General features: G+C 31.9%; 2 protein-coding genes across 13 annotated transcripts; both read left to right on the forward strand.

Annotated features, from left to right (window-relative positions):
* Positions 1 to 601: 601 nt before the first annotated feature.
* On the forward strand, positions 602 to 16,896 carry LOC131633228 (BRAP2 RING ZnF UBP domain-containing protein 2-like). Of its 12 annotated transcripts, none has more exons than XR_009293263.1 (7): positions 602 to 867; positions 953 to 1,177; positions 1,280 to 1,391; positions 2,199 to 2,311; positions 2,545 to 2,598; positions 2,724 to 2,838; positions 16,655 to 16,896. XR_009293263.1 is itself a non-coding variant. In XM_058903939.1 (6 exons), exons 3-6 carry the CDS (start codon positions 1,152 to 1,154, stop codon positions 2,546 to 2,548), a joined length of 255 nt encoding a protein of 84 aa, XP_058759922.1. In that variant the 5' UTR covers positions 602 to 867; positions 953 to 1,028; positions 1,131 to 1,151; the 3' UTR covers positions 2,549 to 4,139. The 12 variants fall into 12 exon arrangements, 2 of the variants coding, with proteins under 2 accessions (XP_058759922.1, XP_058759921.1); XR_009293264.1 differs by having other exon boundaries at positions 2,754 to 2,838; XR_009293260.1 differs by having other exon boundaries at positions 2,545 to 2,838.
* LOC131633227 (uncharacterized) lies at positions 15,709 to 16,635 on the forward strand. The gene is made up of 3 exons (XM_058903937.1): positions 15,709 to 15,793; positions 15,911 to 16,220; positions 16,334 to 16,635. Exons 1-3 carry the CDS (start codon positions 15,765 to 15,767, stop codon positions 16,598 to 16,600), a joined length of 606 nt encoding a protein of 201 aa, XP_058759920.1. The 5' UTR covers positions 15,709 to 15,764; the 3' UTR covers positions 16,601 to 16,635.
* Positions 16,897 to 22,031: the final 5,135 nt, after the last annotated feature.

Genomic DNA, 22,031 nt, shown 5'->3' on the forward strand with positions numbered 1-22,031 from the left:
TTTAAAGTTTTAAAGATAAAAACTAGTGATAAAATTTAGGAATGGTCTTTGGAAGGTTTGAACCCAAGACACTTAGCATTTGTCTCAAAACTAAGACCAACTGGGCCACGCGTGAATGTTGACATAACAATGCAATCAGTTCAAAATATGATAAAGCAAGTGGTAAATGGAAAAAAATGAAAAGAAAAGCACAAAATGGCAAAAGTGGGGATCGAACCCACGCCCTAGGGGAAGAGAGACTTAAGTGCGCACGCTTGCCAACAAAAATACCTTTTTAGCAAAGGTTGTTAAGTCGGTTCACCTGCCACCTGACTTAAGAAGTGACACGGTGGCAGTTCCGTAAATAACTCTAACTTAATTAGATCGGGTCCATTTTAAACCGACTTAAGAAAGATTAAATAGAAAAATATAATTTGCATTTATTTTCTTAAGTCGGGTGTATTTACTAACTGACTTAAGAAGTCAATAAATTAAGAAATTTTATTTATTTAATCTATTATTTTAGTTTTAGAAATACTGTTTAGTAAGTCAAGATAAAAAGATGTTAGCAAAATATGTTCCGACTTTTATTTTGAAATTCCCTTTTTTTCATATAAAACAATTTTCCCAACTTTTATTTTTCTAAAAAATATTTTTCAATTGAAACTTTGAGCAAGTTTCTTCTACCCTGTGACCTAGGTATCGTTGATTCACCACAACCCACCCTTTGCCCACTACGATCAACGGCCTGGTGTGTTGACCCTGGCACCGAGTAAATCTCTTCCATTCTCAACTTTTGTTTTCAATTTCTCTTCCGGTAACCCTGGAATCGAAGAAACTCGCGGCCTCATGCACTTCTTCCCCGAGGAATCTCCTCCTTCTCTCCTGGTATCTGTCAGTTGCCAACATAATCAATTCAATCTTCTTAAATTGAATTTTCATTTCCGATTTCCAATTTTTTTGTGTGAATTAGGTTTGACGGAAACCACTGGCACGTGTTCTAGGAGTATCAAATCACATGCCATACGCCAATTTCTGCCAATTCTGTGGTTCGTTTATTCAACATATTCTTGAAATGTATATTGTGAGAATGGATTCAATGGAAGATCTCTATAGTGTTTTGATTTTCTTCGATGAACAAAAATCCACAGACGCGTTCTACACTCATTATAATGGTTGAAGTTTCTCATCTCTCGAGGTTTATATTTATTGCTGTCTTGATTGATTTGACTGTAGTAATTCATTTTTTTGTTTTTGTTTTTCTATTTATAGTTTTTTGTTGTGTTTGATTTAAATATAGGTTGAGGTGTCGTGTTGTTTTTACATTAGATGTGCAGTATACTGGCTCGATTGAACTTGCACAACCTTCCAATGTCACTTCAACTGAACACCAACATGTTCAGTTTACCTTGGTACATTAGGCCCTTTATATTATAGCTTGCTTTCAGAAGTATTGGATTTTATATATGAATTCTGAGAGAGGGCTTATAGATGTAGGAGTAAATATCAAGATGTTAAATAATAGAGCTTATGAAAAAATTTAAATGTAGAAGCAAATTTCAAATTATTAGAGATCCAGTTGATTGAAAAAGTCATTGTAATTTTAATTTTTGTAACTTGTTTTCCTATCGGGGCATTTGGAGAATTTGGAAACTTACCATAATGTAGTATTCATATATGTTTTGTTTCAATTTTAGATATACTTTTTTGTTGTCGGCTTTGTTCTTGTTGTTTTCGTTGTTGTTTGTCTTAAAAGCATGACCCTTCTGAGTGAACTACTCATTGGCATATGCCAAATGTTTAAATAGAATGTTTTAAATATTGGTATCACTTTTGTAATTTTACAGAGCGATTAGATTAAGACACAAGTGAAATTCTTACAACCATATGAAATCATTCTTTCCATTGTTTATGTATTTCAAAATGGGCAGATTCTTCTTGTCCTATAAGTTGCTCTGTTTCCTGTCTTTTCAAGTAGGCATGAGGGTGTATGTTATAGGGCACACTCGAGAGGAGAGAGCAGCTGACTGTAAGTTAACTGTACTGTGTGAGATGCACTAAGGATTGGGGGTGTCTCAATAAGTTGAATGTTTTCATGTTTATAATTTATTTCAGCTGGGATTACTTGATTAGTTTGAAAGGGAGGGTTTCTTTTTGAATCCTTCTATTATTTAATTAAGTATAAGTATTTAGTACTAGTCCCTTGCTTATATTTTCAGGTATGTCACCATTGCCAACAGCAAGCTGAAAAATCTATATGTTTCATTTGTCAAAGTCAAACCACTGAGAACCTTTGGATATGTGTTATATGTGGTTTTGTTGGTTGTGGAAGGTGAGAGAGTTTCATCACCCAACCCTTTCTTTTTGTTGAATTTTATTCCTTGCTTTTATCTTTTTAAATGTATTCCGGTGTAACCATCTGTACCTTTTGGACGTCTCATGACCGTCTTGATTCAGATATAACGAAGGGCATGCCATATCTTCTGTGGTTTTCTCAAACCTTAGTTTTATAAAAAGAGTTATAAGTTTTGTTAAATCATATTAATGTATTTATTCTTTTTACAGATAGTGAAGAAATACACTGAGTTGCTTGCTACTCAACTTGGAAATCAAAAATTGGTGAGTGTATTCCACTTGCCATTTGCCGTATATCTGCCTAGATTTCCTCCTGTCTTGTACAGATTTTAAATTATCATTCAAAACTGTTTAAGTGTAGTATTTTGAATCCTTACTTTGACAAGTAGAACACGAAACTGAAGGAAAAATTTATGTAGCTGTTCAAAAGGCTGCGAGTCTAAATAGAAAAAGGTTCAGTCCAAGGTTGATAGATGTAACAAAGAGAAGAAGTTTTTGGATGAGGTAAGTTTAATTCATGCTTGACTTGTTCTATTATCTTTTTCTTGGCCATATGAACATATTGGTAGGTTTTATTTATACGAATGGCGTGTATTGTTGATTTGTAAATCTATATCTTTTATGATTAATTAATATATTGTTTAAAAATGTTTTATATCTTGTTCCTGTTTATATTAATCATGTATCAATCATATGAATATCTTGCTGATTTGTTGCCTTGTGAATCATATGATTAACTTCTTAGTTAATATCACCTATCTAACTGAAACACATTTGAGATTAGCCCTTCACTTAATAATATGCAAAAAGAAATTGTTCTATACTGTATGGCAATGAAGATCAACATCTCTTAGGAACTATCACTTTAGAGTCTTGAGTAAACAAAATATTTTTGTTGTAAACTTAATATACACGTTCATAATTGAAGCTTCAGTTCTGTCTTCCCTTATAAATAAAACAGAATCCTTATAATTGAAGCTTCTATTATATTTTCTTTTAACAAATAAGACAAAAGTTTCTAGTGAGTCTTAATTAACAAAGTTTTAGCTTATGCATTTAGAAAATGTAAATGACTATCTGACATGTATCTGATCGACATTGTAAATGACTAGCAGATGTTGTAACTTGAAACCATCCTGCTAAAGTCTAATAATTTTTATTGTACTATTCATTTGCTACAAGAAACTATCTTGCTTTAGTCTAACAATTTTTATTGCATTCATTTGCTCCAAGAAACTATCGAGGCTCAATTTTTCTAGTTACTTTATAGCAGTACAAAACTAATAATGACTATTATACTAAACATATAAAATAATGTTACATCATCTCTACTATATATCATGCTACATATATTGTCATATTGTTTTTTTTTTATATTTAAAGAGTAATGATTTTAAATTAATTTTGTCTATGATATTGACATCAAGAAAACTTCACGATGTCGACAATTTTCTTACTTTTAAATTGTAGTTGTACAATACAATTAAAACTAAATATAAATGCAAGTGAATCTCTCACCTATAGTAGCCTATGTTTAAATCTAAATATAAATGCAAGTGAATCCCTCACCTATAGCAGCCTAAGTTTATTACTATATATAAATGCAATAGAATCCTTCACCTATAGTATTGTCGCCATCACTTTTATATAATAATAATAATAATAATAATAATAATAATAATAATAATAATAATAATATTAATAATAATAATAATAATAGTAATAATAATAATAATAATAATAATAATAATAATAAGGATTAAATATGTTTTTGTCCCTTATAAATATTTCAATTTTGCCTTTTAGTCCCTATAAAAAATATATTAATTTTTAGTCCCTATAAAATTACTTTTGCACTCACTTTTGATCCCTCTACAGAGATTAAAACTGAGTGCAAAAGTAATTTTATAGGGACTAAAAATCATTTTAGATAATTTTATAGGGACTAAAAACATATTTAACCCTAATAATAATAATAATAATAATAATAATAACAATAATAATAATAATAATAATAATAATAATAATATATTACTATGAAGAGAAGTTCCAGCAGTTCCTCTCTAGGGAGGAAACTAACAAATTTAATTAGTAGAGCAATATAAATATAAATAAGTGATATCATTGTTGTGAAAGAATAACTTAAAGTTCCAACACATAAAGACATGATGTGTGGGAAAAAAATAATGAGGATCAATAAAATGATTTTAAACAACACAAACATAAAAGGTGACATGATGTGTGAAAAAATATAATGTGAATCAATAAAATGATTTTAAACAACACAAACATAAAAGGTGTCATATATAGAAATTGTTTATTTAATTTAATATATAATCAAATTTATTTGCGTTTTAGGTAGCAAACAGCTCTTTAATTCATTATATTTTAAAATTTGTAAAAAATATTATAATATAAGTTGCAAGAAAATAATATTTAAAGTTCTCAAAAACAAATCATATTCGTTACCAAAATATGTTTCTATCTCTCTAACTTTCAATGTAAAAAACACACAAACACAAAATGTTTCTCAAATCTCTTTGATAACTCCAAAAATTTGACAAAAAAAATAGGGTTAAATGCTTTTTACCTCCTACCATATAAGCGTGTTTTAATTTTCCCCCTTAAAAAAAATTTTGTTTTCAGACCCTAATAAATAAAGATTCCAACGCCAAAGACCCTGATGCATTTTTTTTGTTGCTAAGATTCTAAGAATCTGGCCTACGTGAAAAAACCAAAACACGCTCCTATGACAAGGGATAAAAAATATTTAACCCAAAAAAAGATAATTTTATGAATTTCTACCATTTTCTTCTTATTAAATGAGAGATAACCATATTTATAATTATTAAAATCTTAATCAACCAAATATATGACACATTAACGAAAGGATCTGCAAACTTATCCCACCTGAATTGAGCCCCATTCGATTTGACATCGTCGGTCGATCACCCACTGCTTGTCACACCTCCACCGCTGGCCGAAAAATCTGGTAGTATTGAAAAAAAAATCTCTTTTTTCTCCCTTGAGATTTTAAGAAATATTATAACAATTTTACACCTTAACTCTAAATCAATGATGATGTCAATATAGCCACCAACCACCTTGTTGCTATCTCTAAAGCTTTAATCACTCTTAAAAAAAGATCAAGTCAAAACAATGCTTGAAACTTGATCTTGGAAATGATTTAAGGAGCATATCTGCTGGATTTTCTTCTAAGGGCACTTTCTTGAACCTCAATCTCTTTTGACCATATCATGTCTTTAATAAATTGTAGATGGATATCAATGTATTTAATTTTTTTCTCAGGATAAATTTGATGATTGTTCAAGTGAATGGCACATTGACTATCCGAATTTATCTTCAAAAATCCTTGAGTGATCAATAACCTCTCAATCATGTCTCTCAGCTATATGACTTTCTTGACCCTTCAACAAGGACAATTTATTTTTCTTAAGAGTAAATAATGTGATCAATGATTGTTGATTGGCCTTTCAACTTTTAGTTATCCTAAAGAATGTAAATATGAAACCAGATATGAATTTTCTAGTGTCCATGTTACCTTAATACTCTAAATCTACAAAAACTCCAAAGCATATTCCTTATGATTTATCTTTTTGTACTTTAATCCACCTTTTAGAGGATCATTCAAATACCTCAGCACCCACTTCAAAGCTTCTCAAGCACAATACTATGCATAATACTCTCAAGCACAACTTCATAAGGAGAACTATCTTATTCCTTTCCTAGGTTTGAGGACATTATTTAACCGAAGCTTCGCGTGATAATCCAAAAGAGTTTTGAAAGTTTAAGCATCTTACATTTTTAATAGCTCCACTAATTTCTTCAATTAACTAAATTGAGATAAAAAAAATTCACTCTTCTTACAGTTTCTCATGATATCTATGCCCACGAATCTTTTAGCTTCACCAAGATTTTCCATCTCAAATTCACCATTCGAGATCTCCTTAAGTTTAATGATCTCTATCTTGCTAGAGTTTGTCATCAAAATATCATCATACAAAAAGAGGTAGAGAATGAATTTATCATTCATCTTCAATATGTATACACAATTTTCATAATTACTTCTTACAAAATCATGTTTAAGAAGAAATACATCAAAATGACCATACAACTTCCTTAGACTTTGTTTGAACATGTACATGAATTTCTTCAACAAATATAACTTAACCTTATCTTCTACATAAAAAAAAATTTAGATTGCTCCATGTATATTGTCTTTTCAAGGTCTCCATGTAAGAAAGTTCTTGGTGTCTATCTATTCTAACTCAATATTATATTGATTCAAAATTGTAATAAACACCCTTATAGAACTTTGTTTTACCACAGGTGAAAATATCTTGTTCTTGTTGCTCTTGTTGTTGTTGTTTTTCTTCATTATTGTTGTTGTTGTTTTCATTTTGTTAATAATATTGATTTATTATCTCGGTTTTTCAAAATATCGAGTGTTGATATTCGGTGCGCCATCCAGCTCTAAAAATAATAAAAATGCTGATGCTGAAAATCAAACCCACGTGCAGTTAACTTTACCCCTTCGCGTTTTAATAACTGAGGTGGTAAGGGGTAGCTTTCCATGATGTCCTTCGTTAACTCGCTTCCGTAGACGAAATCAAACGTATTTCGTGTCCGATGTTAGATGTGTTTTTTTAGTAGTGAAAGTTCATCTATAATTAAATTCTTACAAATAAGCATTTATGAAAAAGTATGGTTTTAATAAATAATTTTTGAGAGATTACAATTAAAAAAAACAATAATTTATTAAAGTTTTTAATTTTATATCAATTTTTAATTGCACTGTATGTAATTAATGTTATATGCAATACATCAAGTCATTGTATTTTACTTTATATTTATGATAATAATAATAATAATAATAATAATAATAATAATATTAATAATAATAATAATAATAATAAAATAATAATAATAATAATAATAATAGTAAATATGTCAATATTCAATACAAATAATTTTATAAAATATTATAGCTTAAGTCTTTAATTGGCCTCAGTATAGCCATAAATTATTTGTGTTAAAAAAATATTTTTTAGTCTTATAGAGATGCTAAGATTTATTTTGGATCTTTAATGTTTTGCATTAATTTATGTAAAATATACATGTTAAAATTTGTTCTCACAGTATAGAATATTCAATTTTATTCCTTTAAAACAAAGACTAAAATAAAAATTACCCATAAATATTTTAATATAAACAAATTTTGTAGGGATTAAAAGAAAAAATTATATACTTATAAGGTCTAAACTAATTTTATGCATTTCATGATTTTATACAAATTTTAATATTCAATTTTGATTAAAATTCTCATAAAAATTCATTTTATGTATTTCAAATTTTGTTATAAATTTATTTGGATAATATTTCAAAAGAATTTTTGAAATAAGAAATTATTTTGAGTAATCTTTCCTTAAAAATTAGAGAATTTATCTTCTAAAATATGTGATTTTTATTATGTTAAAATCTTTAATGATAAATATATAATTTTTTAACGTCAAAATTAATATTCTAATTAATAAGAAATGAATTGCAAAATGACTTCTACCATTTTTGAATCAATTTTCATAAAAAGTAATTAGAAAAATAAAAATAAAAACAATTTTTTATAATATATTTTAAGTGGTGTAAAACAAATAAAAGAAATTGTAAGCAAAAGAAAATGGTGTAAATCAAATAAAAGAAAAAGAAACTATAACCAAAAGAAAATGGTGGAAAACAAATAATAGAAATTGTAACCAAAAGAAAATGGTGTAAAACAAATATATGTGTGTCGTCTATTGTGTGACAGAAAGAGTATATTGCTGAAATTTTATGAAACTTACAAAGTTTGGTAGAATCTTTTAGTGACACTAGTAAGTAACCCGTGCTATCGCACGGGTATGGACTGTACTTATATTACATGTATCAGAACACACTAAATTGTTTAATACAACACCATATAAACAGTTGGATAATATTAATAGAGTTATATAACTTATAATCATTTATCTAATTAGAATATCATGTGTTTGGAATGTAAAACGCAACATAATATAATTCAAATAAGTTAAAAAATTCCAAAATAAATTTCTTAAAAAAAACAATGAACTTGAATACAAATAATAATAAGATTCAGATGGCACCATTTTAACATCTTTAGTGAGTATATCTTTGTTTTTCAGATATTGTATTTATCTTCATTGTTGAACCAACCATCTCATATCAACAAAATAACATCCTAAAAGAATGAAAAGATTATGTTAGAATATGTATTACTTATTCGAGTTTGGAAACAAAACAAATTGAAGTTTCTACCAATTATATAGTAAGTTTAAATTGGATATTAAACTTGTATCACAAAGTAAAAGATAAAAGGTTTACCAACTAACAAAGTCCTTGGAAGACCTCCTTGTATACAACATTTGTAGTAGTCGAACACGGTGCATTCTCCTTGTCATGAATTAATATTTTCAGGCCACTTTTGGTCTTAACTCTTGAAATTGCAACATATAATTGTCCATGACTAAAGACAGGAGTAGGCAAGTACAATCCAACACTATCAAGAGACTGGCCTTGAGATTTATTAATAGTCATTGCATAGGAAACAATTATCGGAAATTGTCTCCTAATCAACTTGAATGGCCAAGGTGAATCAGAAGGTGACATAGACATTCGTGGAATGTAAAAAATGTTACCTATGTTCTTACCAGACATGATTTTTGCCTCTATGACATGATTTGCAAACCTTGTGACAATTAGTCTTGTTCCATTGCACAATCCATCAGCTTGGTCCAAATTTCTCATCAGCATAATAGGGGTACCAACCTTCAATTTGATTTTATGATTTGGAAGGCCTGATGTTCTTAACTTACTTAGAAATTCAGGAGTTAGAACTTCATAAGCTTCATTATAACTTGTATCTGTTCTATCAATGGAGTCAAAACTCAAAAACTCCTTCTCTTCTCCTAAAAGTAGAAGAATAAAAACAACAATATGGAGAAGAAGTAAAAATATGTTCTTAAGCGTATTGTTTCATATATATATATATATAAATGGTAAAGTTAAGGGATATATACCTGGTAGCAAGTCTAATACATAATTATTGATTTTGTCGACAACTTCAATTGTTGAAGCAAGAATAGCCTTTCCTTGTAAGAATTCAACATCTTGAAATTTTTCCAACAAATTGGGATATGTGTTATCAACAATTGCCCTTATAGGATCATCAAAATTTGTTATTAATAACTCTGGAGGTATTTCTATTTCAACCAATCCATCATTTGGTTCACAAATCTTACCATCCCCCACATCTAAAATCCATTTTGAAAATTCTGCAAGTTCATGGGCACTTGTACTGTCTCTTCCTTGTTGGAGTCTCATATTTTTGGTCAGTGTTAAAACCTGACAATAATCCCACACATAAGATGAGCTAATTGAAGCATGGACAATATCAGAACGCCCTGCTCTTGGAACCACTGGAAGAATCTGCCTGAAATCACCTCCAAAAATAACAACTTTTCCACCAAAAATAGTATTCTCGAGACCATATTTGCTCATGACATCTTTAAGAGTTTTATCCAATGCTTCGAAACAATTTTTATGAGACATAGGAGCTTCGTCCCATATGATGACATCTGTTGCCTCAAATAGTTTTGAATGTTCGGTGTCTTTATCAATGTTGCATGTTGAGTTGTCAAGTGTTGGGACGGGTATTTTAAACTTTGAGTGGGCTGTCCTTCCACCTGGCAATAATAAAGAAGCAATCCCGCTTGAAGCAACAGTAAGAACAATTTTTTTTTGCGAACGAAGTGCACTTGACAGTGTTCTCCACATGAAAGTTTTGCCGGTACCTCCATAACCATGTAAAAAGAACACACCTCCCTTCCGGTTGTTAACAGCCTCCATGATTTTATTAAAAATTGAACGTTGTTCATCTATAAAATATAAAAATATAATTAAAACTTTAAAAAACATAAAGGTACATCCAAATTTAATATAATCAATCAAATATATAACCTGTAAGCGCCCGAAAAAGTTCTTCAAAATTTTGTTTTTCGGTTTCGGCATTATAATCAAGTTCGTCGTAAATCAGCCGATTCCCAACATGCTTTGTAACATAGGATTCTGGATAAGGCATGCCTTTAAATTCATGCAAACTTCTTCGATTTGATTGCAACATATTCTCAATCTCAATGAGTGTCAAATTCTTTAACTCAGTGTCTGAAAGTTGCAAATCTGTGAAAAAAAGTATGTAGAGATGTTAATATAATGATAATTATTATTTTAATGCACCATTTGTTGCAGCATGTGTCACAAAATTAGAAGGGATACGTTTGTGAAAGCAGCATGAACAAATTAAAAGGACTATGACTCCAAGGCATGAGCAACTTGAATTCAGCATGAACTAAATTGAAAGAAGCATGTAGCAGCAAAAAAAGGCACAAATTTGTGAAAGTTGTGTATTGTTGTGTATCAAACAGCACATGATCTTATTTTGCAGCAAAGAGTTATTGAAACAATACAAAAATTTATACAGTTTATCGATTAATGACATAATGATTCAGTAGCAACAGGAGACGAAACATTGTGTTGTATGAACTAAACATAGAACATAAGCTTCAAATTCTGCCAACGTAAATGTCGATTAATAAATTGAATTATAATTTGACAGTATCAAAATATAATATAATTGAATAGTTCAGAATACAACCAATATGTGATAATAACAAAGTATGTAAGCTTTAAACTAATATTCATATCAACAACTTAGACTTTATATATATATATATATATATTTAAATTTACCTCTTCTATTTGTATTCTGCCTTTGTTGGTGGAGAATACCATCAGCTAATATCTTCCATGTTTTTGACCATACATGATGCGGTCTATTGACAGTTCCGGAAAGTAGCATAGTAACAAATAGCTTTCTCAAAAAATGACCGGAACCCCAATTCTTAGCCTCATTTATGGCTGCAACATATTCCTTGTCATCATTAAGAAATCCCATTTCGAAGCATGCATCTCTAAAACTATCTTGAACCTTTCCACCCACAAATTTAATATCCTCATAGCATGTAGGTCCTTTGACCACTGTTAGCATCATTCTCAGGTAGTACAACTCACCGGTACTCGGAGGGACCCAAATTAGTCTGCCAATGGTACGGCCTCTTTTACGCGGTTTCCATCGTCGGTATCTTTTATCATAAACAAATTTGGAAAGAAATTGGGAGTAAGTTAAATTTCTTGCCTCTTCATAAGTTTTGTTCGCTTGCATCCACGCTGTAAACATAGATTCTTTCACACTTGGTTTTTCTAGTACCTGATCAATCATTTCATGATCGGTATAATAAACACAATTATCACCCTCAAGATGGAAAAATAACCTTTCAACTGCAGGGGACCTACCATGAATAGGAAATGAAAAAAGCCTCCAGCATGCCTCGCTTGGTGACACATATCGGCAATCAAGATATTGCTTAATTTCGTCAACACTTCTAATTGCAGAAGATCCTTCGCTATCATTTTGAACAACAGCAGCTGTAATTCTATCATAACCTTTGTTAATATACTTGAATAAGTACTTAACTGAAGTACTTTGATTACACCACTCCATATTGATATGTGCTTGAAACTTCTTCAACAAATATGTATTATAAGGAACAACATATCTGTTATCAAGGAGAATGTGTTTTTTCATCACTGTATTACCGGTATCCCGTCTTCGGTACACTGGATATCCATCCTGATCAACAACGGTTTCATTTTGAAATTTCTTGGGAAAGTATTTTGAGCACTTTCCATTTTTCATGCAAGGGGATTTTTTGTTTGCTAAACCACATGGACCATGAATCATATGTGTCCTAACCAACTGATACAGTTGTGGATCATCTTGTTCTATTGGTATCTCTGCTGAAATGATCTTGTTTATATCATCTGGAGTTGGATATTTGCTTGAAGGATGCATGAACAACAGAACATGGGCATGCGGTAAACCCCGCTTTTGAAATTCAATCGTGTATATATCTGCAAATTAGCAACAAAGTATAAAGTGTTACATATTACATGTATAATAAGAATAACGAAACTAAATAAAAGCTTTATATTAAGGCATGATATTAACTTACATGCAATAACTCTACCCAAAACGTGTTTTTTTGTTAGATCGGCCAAAAACTCATCAAACTTTATTTTGAAGACTCTTGAGATGATGTCTGGGCGATCTTGAGAATTCAAGTTAATTTTGCTAAGCAACCTTTGTAATTCAGGCCAGTTTGGATTGCAAGTAAAAGTAATAAAAAGGTCTGGAAAACCAAGTTGGCTACAAATAGCCATTCCATCAAAATATAGTTGATCCATAAACCTGCGACTTCCAACATAAGTAGACGGTAAAACCACTCGTTTACCTTTGTTTGATCCTTCATTGTTTTCGTTGTGTTCTAATCCGGTCAAATTGGCATATTTAGACACACGAAGCTTTTTTTGATGCTTTCGAATATAATTTAATCTCTGTGACTCCATCATCGAAAAACCGTCAACCAAAAACTGTTGAAACAATCTTCTTGATCGCAACAGCGTATGTGCTTCATTATGTCTGCATTGAATTCTAAAAGCAAGCCATTCTCTAATGGTAAGCTTATTCCTCTTCATCTTTCCTTTTGTGTTGGATTCCCTAAGAAGCACACCAAGTCTAAAACCATCTTCCCCGTACGGAAACAATAATGGATACTGATACGCCAAATAACTTGGATGAAACTCACTTATTCTTTTCAGCCGTCCACTTTGTCTCTCAAGAATAATATCCCTTTTAGTACCTGTATCAACGTCACCAACGATAAGAGCGGCTACCTCCGATACAGTAGGATGATTATAAATCCTTCCATCTGTTGATCTATCAGATATTAACTTCAGCTTAAGATCAGGTACAGAACTATCCTTTAATCGATCGGCTGCAATCCTAAAAGTCTTAGCATGTGTGTTGAACTCGTCCAACATGATTTTCAATTTGTTAACTGTCTCGGGAATAATATTTGGGTTGCTCCTACATATAATAATAAAACATGGTATAGCTGTAAGAGGTATGGAAAATAAAGTGAGCAACTATGAAATAAGTATTCTACAAATAAATGTAAAGATTAAAATGTAACAAAGTTTTAGAATAATTACCCTATTCCTGCAATTCTATGATGTATCTCATTTTCGGTGTCGTAAATGTAAAGTTGAGCAAATTTTGGAGATTGTCCAGATAAAGGTAGCATGCTCCCAATTCTATGGCATGACTGTCCATGAATTCTTATGTTAGGTGGACCTCTCCCCCCTTGAAATCTGTTATCAACTTTTAAACCCGGCGACGTAAAAGCAAACATCATGTTGTACAATCTACAAAATTGTTGGTAATTTTTACTTTCGACTTCATTATTCTCAAACAATAGACGCTGCAGTAATAATGGCGGGGGTTTCAGAAGTGGTAACACAACTTTACCCTTTCCACAACATAGCTGGAACTTAGGCATCGCACTATGTTTTCGTTTATCCGTTTTTTCTTGATACCACATAAGTGCTCCACAATATGTGCACTCAACCATAGGATCACCAATATCAGAATAACCTTTTCAAACAAAAAATGGGATTAAGCGATTGATTTTTATACCTTAGTTTAATTGAAACGTATAAGCGAGATCATAATGTAACAGCAATGAAACTTGTGGTTTTTATAAATATATATTGACATGAAAACGATGAAATATTAACATATTTAAGGACACATACCTGTGACAGAAGAATCAAGGGATATAGAATTGTTGTCATTTGGTTCTACATCATCATAGCTGGAAGATGAGTCATAATTTTCATCTGCGACATTGAATTCACACGAGCTATCGCTGACTGAATCATCTGTCGATGTCTCATCACGAGAGTGATCACTGTCAACCATAACATTTGAAGTAGAACTGAATGTTGTAGGTTCTTGTATATTTATATTGCTTGTAGATGAAGAACCTGAATTATGGTTATTGTTACCAAAATAATTGAACAGTTTGACAGTCATCTCTTTAATAACACCCACATTTAATTGTTTTTTTGATTTGTGCCCTGAAGTAGTTGCCTGTTCAAAATAGTTCCTGTTTGCTTGATTAGACAATGAGTTGGTTATATCAGATAATGGTATATTGAAATGTGAAGATGATGCGGTATCAATCCCGGTCAGATTTTCTCTGTTTTCATCATAGTTCTCACGAAGTTTGTAAGCTTGTGACATCTTTCTTTGCATAATCACTTTTCTTCTACGGCGTGCCGACGCTGCAATATCTTTTGTTCCAACAGTATTGAAACCCTTAATTGTATGTGAGTTGTCCCTTGTAGATCCTGGTGTTTGGAAACTAATTTTTCTTTCATTAAAGAAAGAAGAAGTTGCATTTGACATTGGTGTTCTGATATTAATCCATGATGGATTATTAAGGGTTGTTGATGTTATATCAGACAATGGTGTTTTGTTATGAATCCTTGATGGAACAGCGAGTGGTGTTCTGATATCAGTGATTGGTGAAGGAACATGCATTTGATAGGATTCAATGGGGTTGATACCATTGTCACGAACTCTGAGTTTTTTCATCCTTCTATCTTTTAGTACTTCCATTCTCTTACGACGTGCTAACGCCGAGTATTGTTTTTTGGATGAGGAATCTTGCTGCATCTTGTTGGAGTTCTTCTATAACAAAACTTCTTGAAATCAGTTTACCTTATGATTAAATGAATATCCTCAAATAATCTTTAAAATTATTCTTGAATGTTGTTGATACCTGCTAATAATTTGTTTGATATTTTATCATGTGTATCCGTGTGATGTTAGCATTGGAATATTAAAAAGCACACATTCCAAAAGTATATTGATGATATATTAGATATGCATTAATATTTTTGGATGCTAATCACGTGCCTTGAAAGACAAATAGAAATATGAAGTGGTATGCCTATAAATTTATTGTATCACATTTTCCAAAAGTGTGTCCCACAGTTTCATAATGTCATTTGACAACTATTAATGATAGACTTGTCAATGGTGCAGCATAAAAGTGTATTTTAATAGCTATGTTATCAACCTATTTATCAATGAATTAAATATGATAAAATTAACTTTGGAAACTGAATGCAAACAGAGCCATGAATAGTAACATCTAATGCATGCAAATGGAGTAACTTACACGTTTTGACAATACCATGTCATAAAGATTTCTTCAATCTTTATATATCACATGATATTGAAAGAAAGTAACAACTACATTGGTCCACTAAAATATAGTAATAGAAATGGAGTAACTTACGTGTTGTTTTCCCTATTTCTTTACAAATCCAAGTAAACAAAAGTGATTCAATACTCCATCAACTCATTGAACTGCTTATTTTTCCATCCAACAATGTCTTCTTCTACTTCAAATACTCATGGGTAACATATAGCCGTGCATTTACCATGTTTTTTTTATTTGTTTTACGTTGGTATGAAAGATTTGAATTAAAACTTCATAATATATACTGATGTAAAACTGCATGTACTACATAACAGGTTCTTGTCATCTGATAGTGAGGAAGCTTACGTTGTAATAGATGCATTTGTTAGAGAAGAGAAGCAACCAAGGAACATCATTGACGTTGAACGGTTGTTTCCAGAAATTAACACGAATCAGACGGATGTCCAGACAGATGAGGTGAATCAGGAGGTGGTAAGCAACAATCCTATTGTGATGAAAGAAGTCAAAGTGGAAAGCGATATTGGTGAATATTCACAGGCCTCGAAAAATGATGGAGGTATTTTGAAAGAAATATTTTTGGAAAAGGATATCACGCGTTCACAGAAACGTGGGGACCAAGTGTTGGTAAGATTAAAACCCTTTCTTATTGAGAAAAAAATACAACTTCATGTACGTAAAATGGTATTTATTCTTTTATTATAATGTTAACTTATGTATGAAAATTTGTGATTATGAAGCAATTTCCTCAAGAAGTTATCAAGAAGGCTTTAAGACCTGACATCACTCAATGCTTACTGATCGACCTGGATACACATGTTGTTTATGAATGTAAGATAATTAAATCAAAGAGAAAATATGTAGAGATGTATGTGGGAGATGGATGGTACGCATATGCGAAAGAAAAAAAGCTAATGGTGGGAGATAAGATGTTCTTTCACTATAACTCTGAAAAAGAAATATTGTATGTGAGGTTGTCTCGTCGTCGCCGAAAGAACAACGTTTGAAGGCCATAGGAATGTAATGCGTATTGTTTGTGATATTTACTTTCCTTGTTGTAGGGTGATGTTGATAACTACTTTCCTATTTTTTTTTTGGCTTTTGGAGCTGATTGATAATTAATGTTCTGAGTAGCTGAAGCTTCACAATGATCATTTATTGAAAAAATGAAAGAAATGAGAAAAGTTATGGTTAGTGCTATTTGTTCGGTTTTGTATAACATTATTATTCTCTCTTCATACAAGAACCCAAGTAAATGAGAGGCAAAAGTTACACTGCAACGTCTCAAAACAAAATAAATGTTCTTTTAATGTGTATTCGATTATTGAAAGCAACATATTCTATTTTACATTTTATTTAGTGGATTTTATTAAAATAATTATAAACAAAAGACAAAATAATGGTAGTTGTCTTTTATAAAATAAAATGTTAATAAAACTTTACATAGTGTTTTAGCTTGAAACACTTAATTTTTATATGACGCTGTACTATTATTTTTATTTTGCCTACTAGATTAATCTGTGGTTGATGTTAGTCTTAAACAAAAGCATATGTATGTGCCATCCAAAATAAATGTGGTGAAAAAATCCAACCTGTTAGGTCGGTTTTATATATATGATTTAAGAAACAATTTCTTAAGTCGGGTACAAATGGTATCATAGCCTCTGAAAGTCACGACTTATTAAGTCGGCCATATATTAACAGACCTAATAACTGTTTCTTAAGTCAGGTCTAAATCCGACTTAAGAAGTCAAAACTTCTTATGTCGGTAATTCTTAGGTCAGGTTCGGAACCGACTTAAAATGTCAATTTTAACCGACTTAACAAGTGTTTTTTCTACTAGTTTATTTTAACCGACTTAAAATACACAAAGTAAATAAATCACACAAAAAAGAAGGGATTAAAAAGGTTAATTTACCTATTTTTCATGATTTTTTTTTTAAAGTTTTAAAGAAAAAGATAAAAACTAGTGATAAAAATTAGGAATGGTCTTTGGAAGGTTTGAACCCAAGACACTTAGCATTTGTCTCAAAACTAAGACCAACTGGGCCACGCGTGCATGTTGACATAACAATGCAATCAGTTCAAAATATGATAAAGCAAGTGGTAAATGGAAAAAAAAATGAAAAGAAAAGCACAAAATGGCAAAAGTGGGGATCGAACCCACGCCCTAGGGGAAGAGAGACTTAAGTGCGCACGCTTGCCAAGTGAACTGAAACGATGTAGTGGTTTGGTGAATCACTCAAAAACATTATATTTTAAACACGCGCGCCAAAATTCAAATTTGAAAAACCCAGGAACTTCATCTTCTTCATGAAGACAACAACAACATCATCAATGGTGATTTTCAAACTTCATCAAATCTCAACCAATTTTGATAAAATAAAAGCCTAACATGATCAGTATTAACACACGAATTCAACCACATAATTAACACACATTTATTCACACTCAAACACATGAATTTTTGGATTTTAACTATGAACCCTAAAACTAATTTTTAAAATTAAACTCTTAATACTAACAGTTAATGATCAGAACCTTAGGGCTATCAATCATGTAAAAACGAGCATTTTGGCAACAAGAAACACATTAATTGAGCTCCATTCATGGGAGCTCGAAATGGAGTTACATACCTCTGAAAATGGAGGTCTGGAGAGTGATTGAGAGGACCTGGGAATGCCTTAATAACTCAGAAAGCTTCAATAAACCACCAGGAAGCTATTGCAATGCTCAAAAAGTCTTGATCACACATGCAACTCAGAATTCGATTTCAACTTGGAACTGAAAAATTTATGGTTAGTGTGCTATGAAAATGGTGTTACAGATCAAATGTAGATGTTTGGATAGCTTCAATATGATGTTTAGAAGCTATCTAAACCATAAGGCCTCAAAACGCACGAGTGGATTTGGTTTTTGCAAGTTTGAGTTTAAAGATTCTTTAATGGAGTTTTAAAATGGTGATTCTAGTTCAAGGACTTTGGTAGGAGTTTGGGTGTTATGGATAGTGTCTATATGTGATATAGAAGCTATGTGAAAGGTTATTTGAGTAGCTAAGTGTTTGGTTTGTGTTTTGGCTTGTAATGAGCTTAAAGAAAGCTTTAATGAAGGTTAAAAAGTGATTTTTGGTTTGGAAGTGTTTGGAAGGCTAAGGAAGGTGTAGACACCTTCTAAATGATGTTTAGAAGTTGTCTAAACCATTAGTTGACACCTAGAACTCTTAGAACAAGAATTCACTATAAAAGTGAAAAGATGGAAAAATGGAGAATTTCAAGTGAGGTATGACTTGGAGCATTTTGGTGTAATTGATCAAGGGAGTGATACCCTCTATTTATAGGCAAGAATTAAGGTTTGTGGAAGGGAAAAACTCAGAATTTTGAAGCTCCCATGTGACCTTGTACCATGTTGCTTCTTTGTGAAGAAATGAGAAAGTTATGGTTTCAATGGATGGTACAAACTTTAAGCATGCTTGCAAGGACTTTGATATGATCTTTGAGGCTTGATTTTGGGATTCAAATTACTTTTGATGCAGAAGAGACATTGTAGTGGCTCAAGGAGAGTGGACTTTATGCATAAAGCCTCTTTATCAAAATGGAAGTGTGATCTTTATGCCATTAATGGAATGATCACTTGGATAATGTCTTAAACACTTGGATTATAGCTCAAAAGCAAGTGTAATATTATGATTATGGTGTTTTGAACAAGTTATATGGGCTGCAAGAAAGGAATCTTTGCATTTGAAATGGTTTTGGTTCATAACTTCCTCATTTTCTTCATGTTCTTCTTCATTTTCAAGTGTTCATGGTGCCTTATTGTCAAAATCATATATCCATGATGAAGCCATGAAATCTCATGCTACTTAGCTCTTTGGAAAGCCCTTGCTACATAATTCAAATGAGTAGTTAAAATTTTCCTCAAACTCTTTTTGGATCATTGAGAAATATGGCCATAAAGTTAAGAAAAAATCCAAGTAAAACACTTGAAAATTTCTCAGTCTTTTGAAAGTTATATTCTTAATTCCATATCTCTCAAAATAATCACTTTTTGAAAAATGTTCCATTGTGATAAGTTGTTTGTTTTTCCAAGATCTACAACTTTCATGTTGGGATATTTTTGAGTTGTGTAGGTGAAATTTTGAGATCCCTGAATTAGGTCAAAATACACTTAAAAAACCCTAGTTTGACTATTTGTTGAATTTTTGATTCTTGATGAATTCTTTGAATTTTATTTGATCAAATGTCTTCAATATCCATATGATGATGATTTGGATCCTTAAAAGTCCATAGTTAACTATTTTTCTCAAAAGTCAAAGGCTGACTTGCACAGTTGACTTTTTCCAAATGAACTGCAGTTTTGTGATTTTCAAATGAATCAAGCTCTCCTCTTCAAATGAAATGATATAGATGGACTATAATTTTGATTTGGATGCCCTTGAATCATATTTTGAGTCTTGGAACCATCTCCTGATTAAAAGTCAACCCTCTATAGAAATTAGGTCAAAACCCTAATTTGAGCTTCTGATGAACTTGAAGGTGATTGTGAAGGATAGAAAAACACTTAGAAAGGGGGGGGGGGGATTGAATAAGTGTGACTTTAAATCTTGGACGATAAAAATAAATTGCACAATTATTTTTATCCTGGTTCGCTGTTAACGAAGCTACTCCAGTCCACCCCCGCAGAGATGATTTACCTCAACCTGAGGATTTAATCCACTAATCGCACGGATTACAATGGTTTTCCACTTAGTCCGCAACTAAGTCTTCCAGAGTCTTCTGATCACACACTGATCACTCCAGGAACAACTGCTTAGATACCCTCTAAGACTTTTCTAGAGTCTACTGATCAACACGATCACTCTAGGCTTAGTTCACTCCTAAGACTTCCCTAGAGTATTCTGATCAACACGATCACTCTAGTTACAAACTGCTCAGCCAACTGCTAAGACTTCCTAGAGTATACTGATCACACGATCACTCTAGTTCCTTACAACTTAATGTAATCTATTCAAGAGTTTACAGATGCTTCTTAAAAGCTATAATCACAACTGTGATATTTCTCTTAACGTTTAAGCTTAATCTCACTAAAATATTACAACAGCAATGTAGTGAGTTGATGAAGATTCTGAGCTTTGATTGAATAGCGTTTCAGCAAGTTTATTTTCGTTCAGAGTTGTTAAGAATTGGTAACCTTGCTTCTCATCAGAACTTCATATTTATAGGCGTTGAGAAGATGACCGTTGAATGCATTTAATGCTTTGCGTGTTCCGTACAGCATTGCATTTAATGTTATACGCTTTTGTCAACTACCTCGAGCCTTGTTCACGCTGTGTCTACTGACGTAGCCTTTAGTAGCTTTAACGTTCCTTTTGTCAGTCAGCGTAGTCTGCCACGTGTACTTCCTTCTGATCTGATGTTTGTGAATACGACGTTTGAATATCATCAGAGTCAAACAGCTTGGTGCATAGCATCTTCTGATCTTCTAACCTTGAAGTGCTTCTGAGCGTGATACCATCTTCTGATCTTCAGTGCTTCTGGTCTCATGTTCTTCTGATGCTTCCATAGACCCATGTTCTGATTCTGCTTCGACCATCTTCTGATGTCTTGCCAGACCATGTTCTGATGTTGCATGCTGAACCATTTGAGACACATCTTCTGAGCGCTGAATTATGCGTACTCTTTATATATATTTCCTGAAAGGGAAATTGCATTGGATTAGAGTACCATATTATCTTAAGCAAAATTCATATTATTGTTATCATCAAAACTAAGATAATTGATAAGAACAAATCTTGTTCTAACAATCTCCCCCTTTTTGATGATGACAAAAACATATATAAATGATATGAATTTGCGATCAGAAAGAGTAGACGGCAAAAGACAAATTACACAGCTATAGCATAAGCATATGAATATGTCTCCCCCTGAGATTAACAATCTCCCCCTGAGATAAATAATCTCCCCCTGAAATAAATACTCGAAGAACTTTAATAAAAGACTTCCCTGATTATTTCGGTAGAGACGATCATATAAGCTTCTGTCTTCAGAGAATTCATAGCTTCTGACTTCTGCTTCCATTGGACAGCTTCAGAACTTGAATTTCTTTAGATCCTTAGAACACTCACAGCTTCTGATTCCTGCTTCCATCGTGGACAGCTTCAGAACTTGAATTTCTTTGATCTTCAGAACATTCACAGCTTCTGACTTCTGCTTCCATTCAGGACAGCTTCAGAACTTGAATTTCTTTGATCTTCAGAACATTCACAGCTTCTGATTTCTGCTTCCATTCAGGACAGCTTCAGAACTTGAGTTTTCTGGATCTTTTAGAACATTCACATCTTCTGATTTCTGCTTCCCTCGGATAGCTTCAGAACTTTGAATGTCTACCAACATCACTTCATGCTAGATTTGTATCAGAACATTGTTGAATGTACCAGAGCAT

This window comes from Vicia villosa, unplaced genomic scaffold, assembly GCF_029867415.1.
Source record: "Vicia villosa cultivar HV-30 ecotype Madison, WI unplaced genomic scaffold, Vvil1.0 ctg.001098F_1_1, whole genome shotgun sequence".
In the NCBI taxonomy this organism is placed as follows: domain Eukaryota; kingdom Viridiplantae; phylum Streptophyta; class Magnoliopsida; order Fabales; family Fabaceae; genus Vicia; species Vicia villosa.

Bases quoted from the DNA above. Each gene is read 5' to 3' on its own strand.
- LOC131633227 (XM_058903937.1), top strand. From the start codon at position 15,765: ATGTCTTCTTCTACTTCAAATACTCATGG. The intron at 15,794-15,910 runs GTAACATATAGC...ACTACATAACAG, and splicing joins TCTACTTCAAATACTCATGG to GTTCTTGTCATCTGATAGTG. The intron at 16,221-16,333 runs GTAAGATTAAAA...GTGATTATGAAG, and splicing joins AACGTGGGGACCAAGTGTTG to CAATTTCCTCAAGAAGTTAT.
- LOC131633228 (XM_058903938.1), top strand. From the start codon at position 1,113: ATGAACAAAAATCCACAGACGCGTTCTACACTCATTATAATGGTTGAA. The intron at 1,178-1,279 runs GTTTATATTTAT...ATTTAAATATAG, and splicing joins GAAGTTTCTCATCTCTCGAG to GTTGAGGTGTCGTGTTGTTT. The intron at 1,392-2,198 runs GTACATTAGGCC...TTATATTTTCAG, and splicing joins AACATGTTCAGTTTACCTTG to GTATGTCACCATTGCCAACA.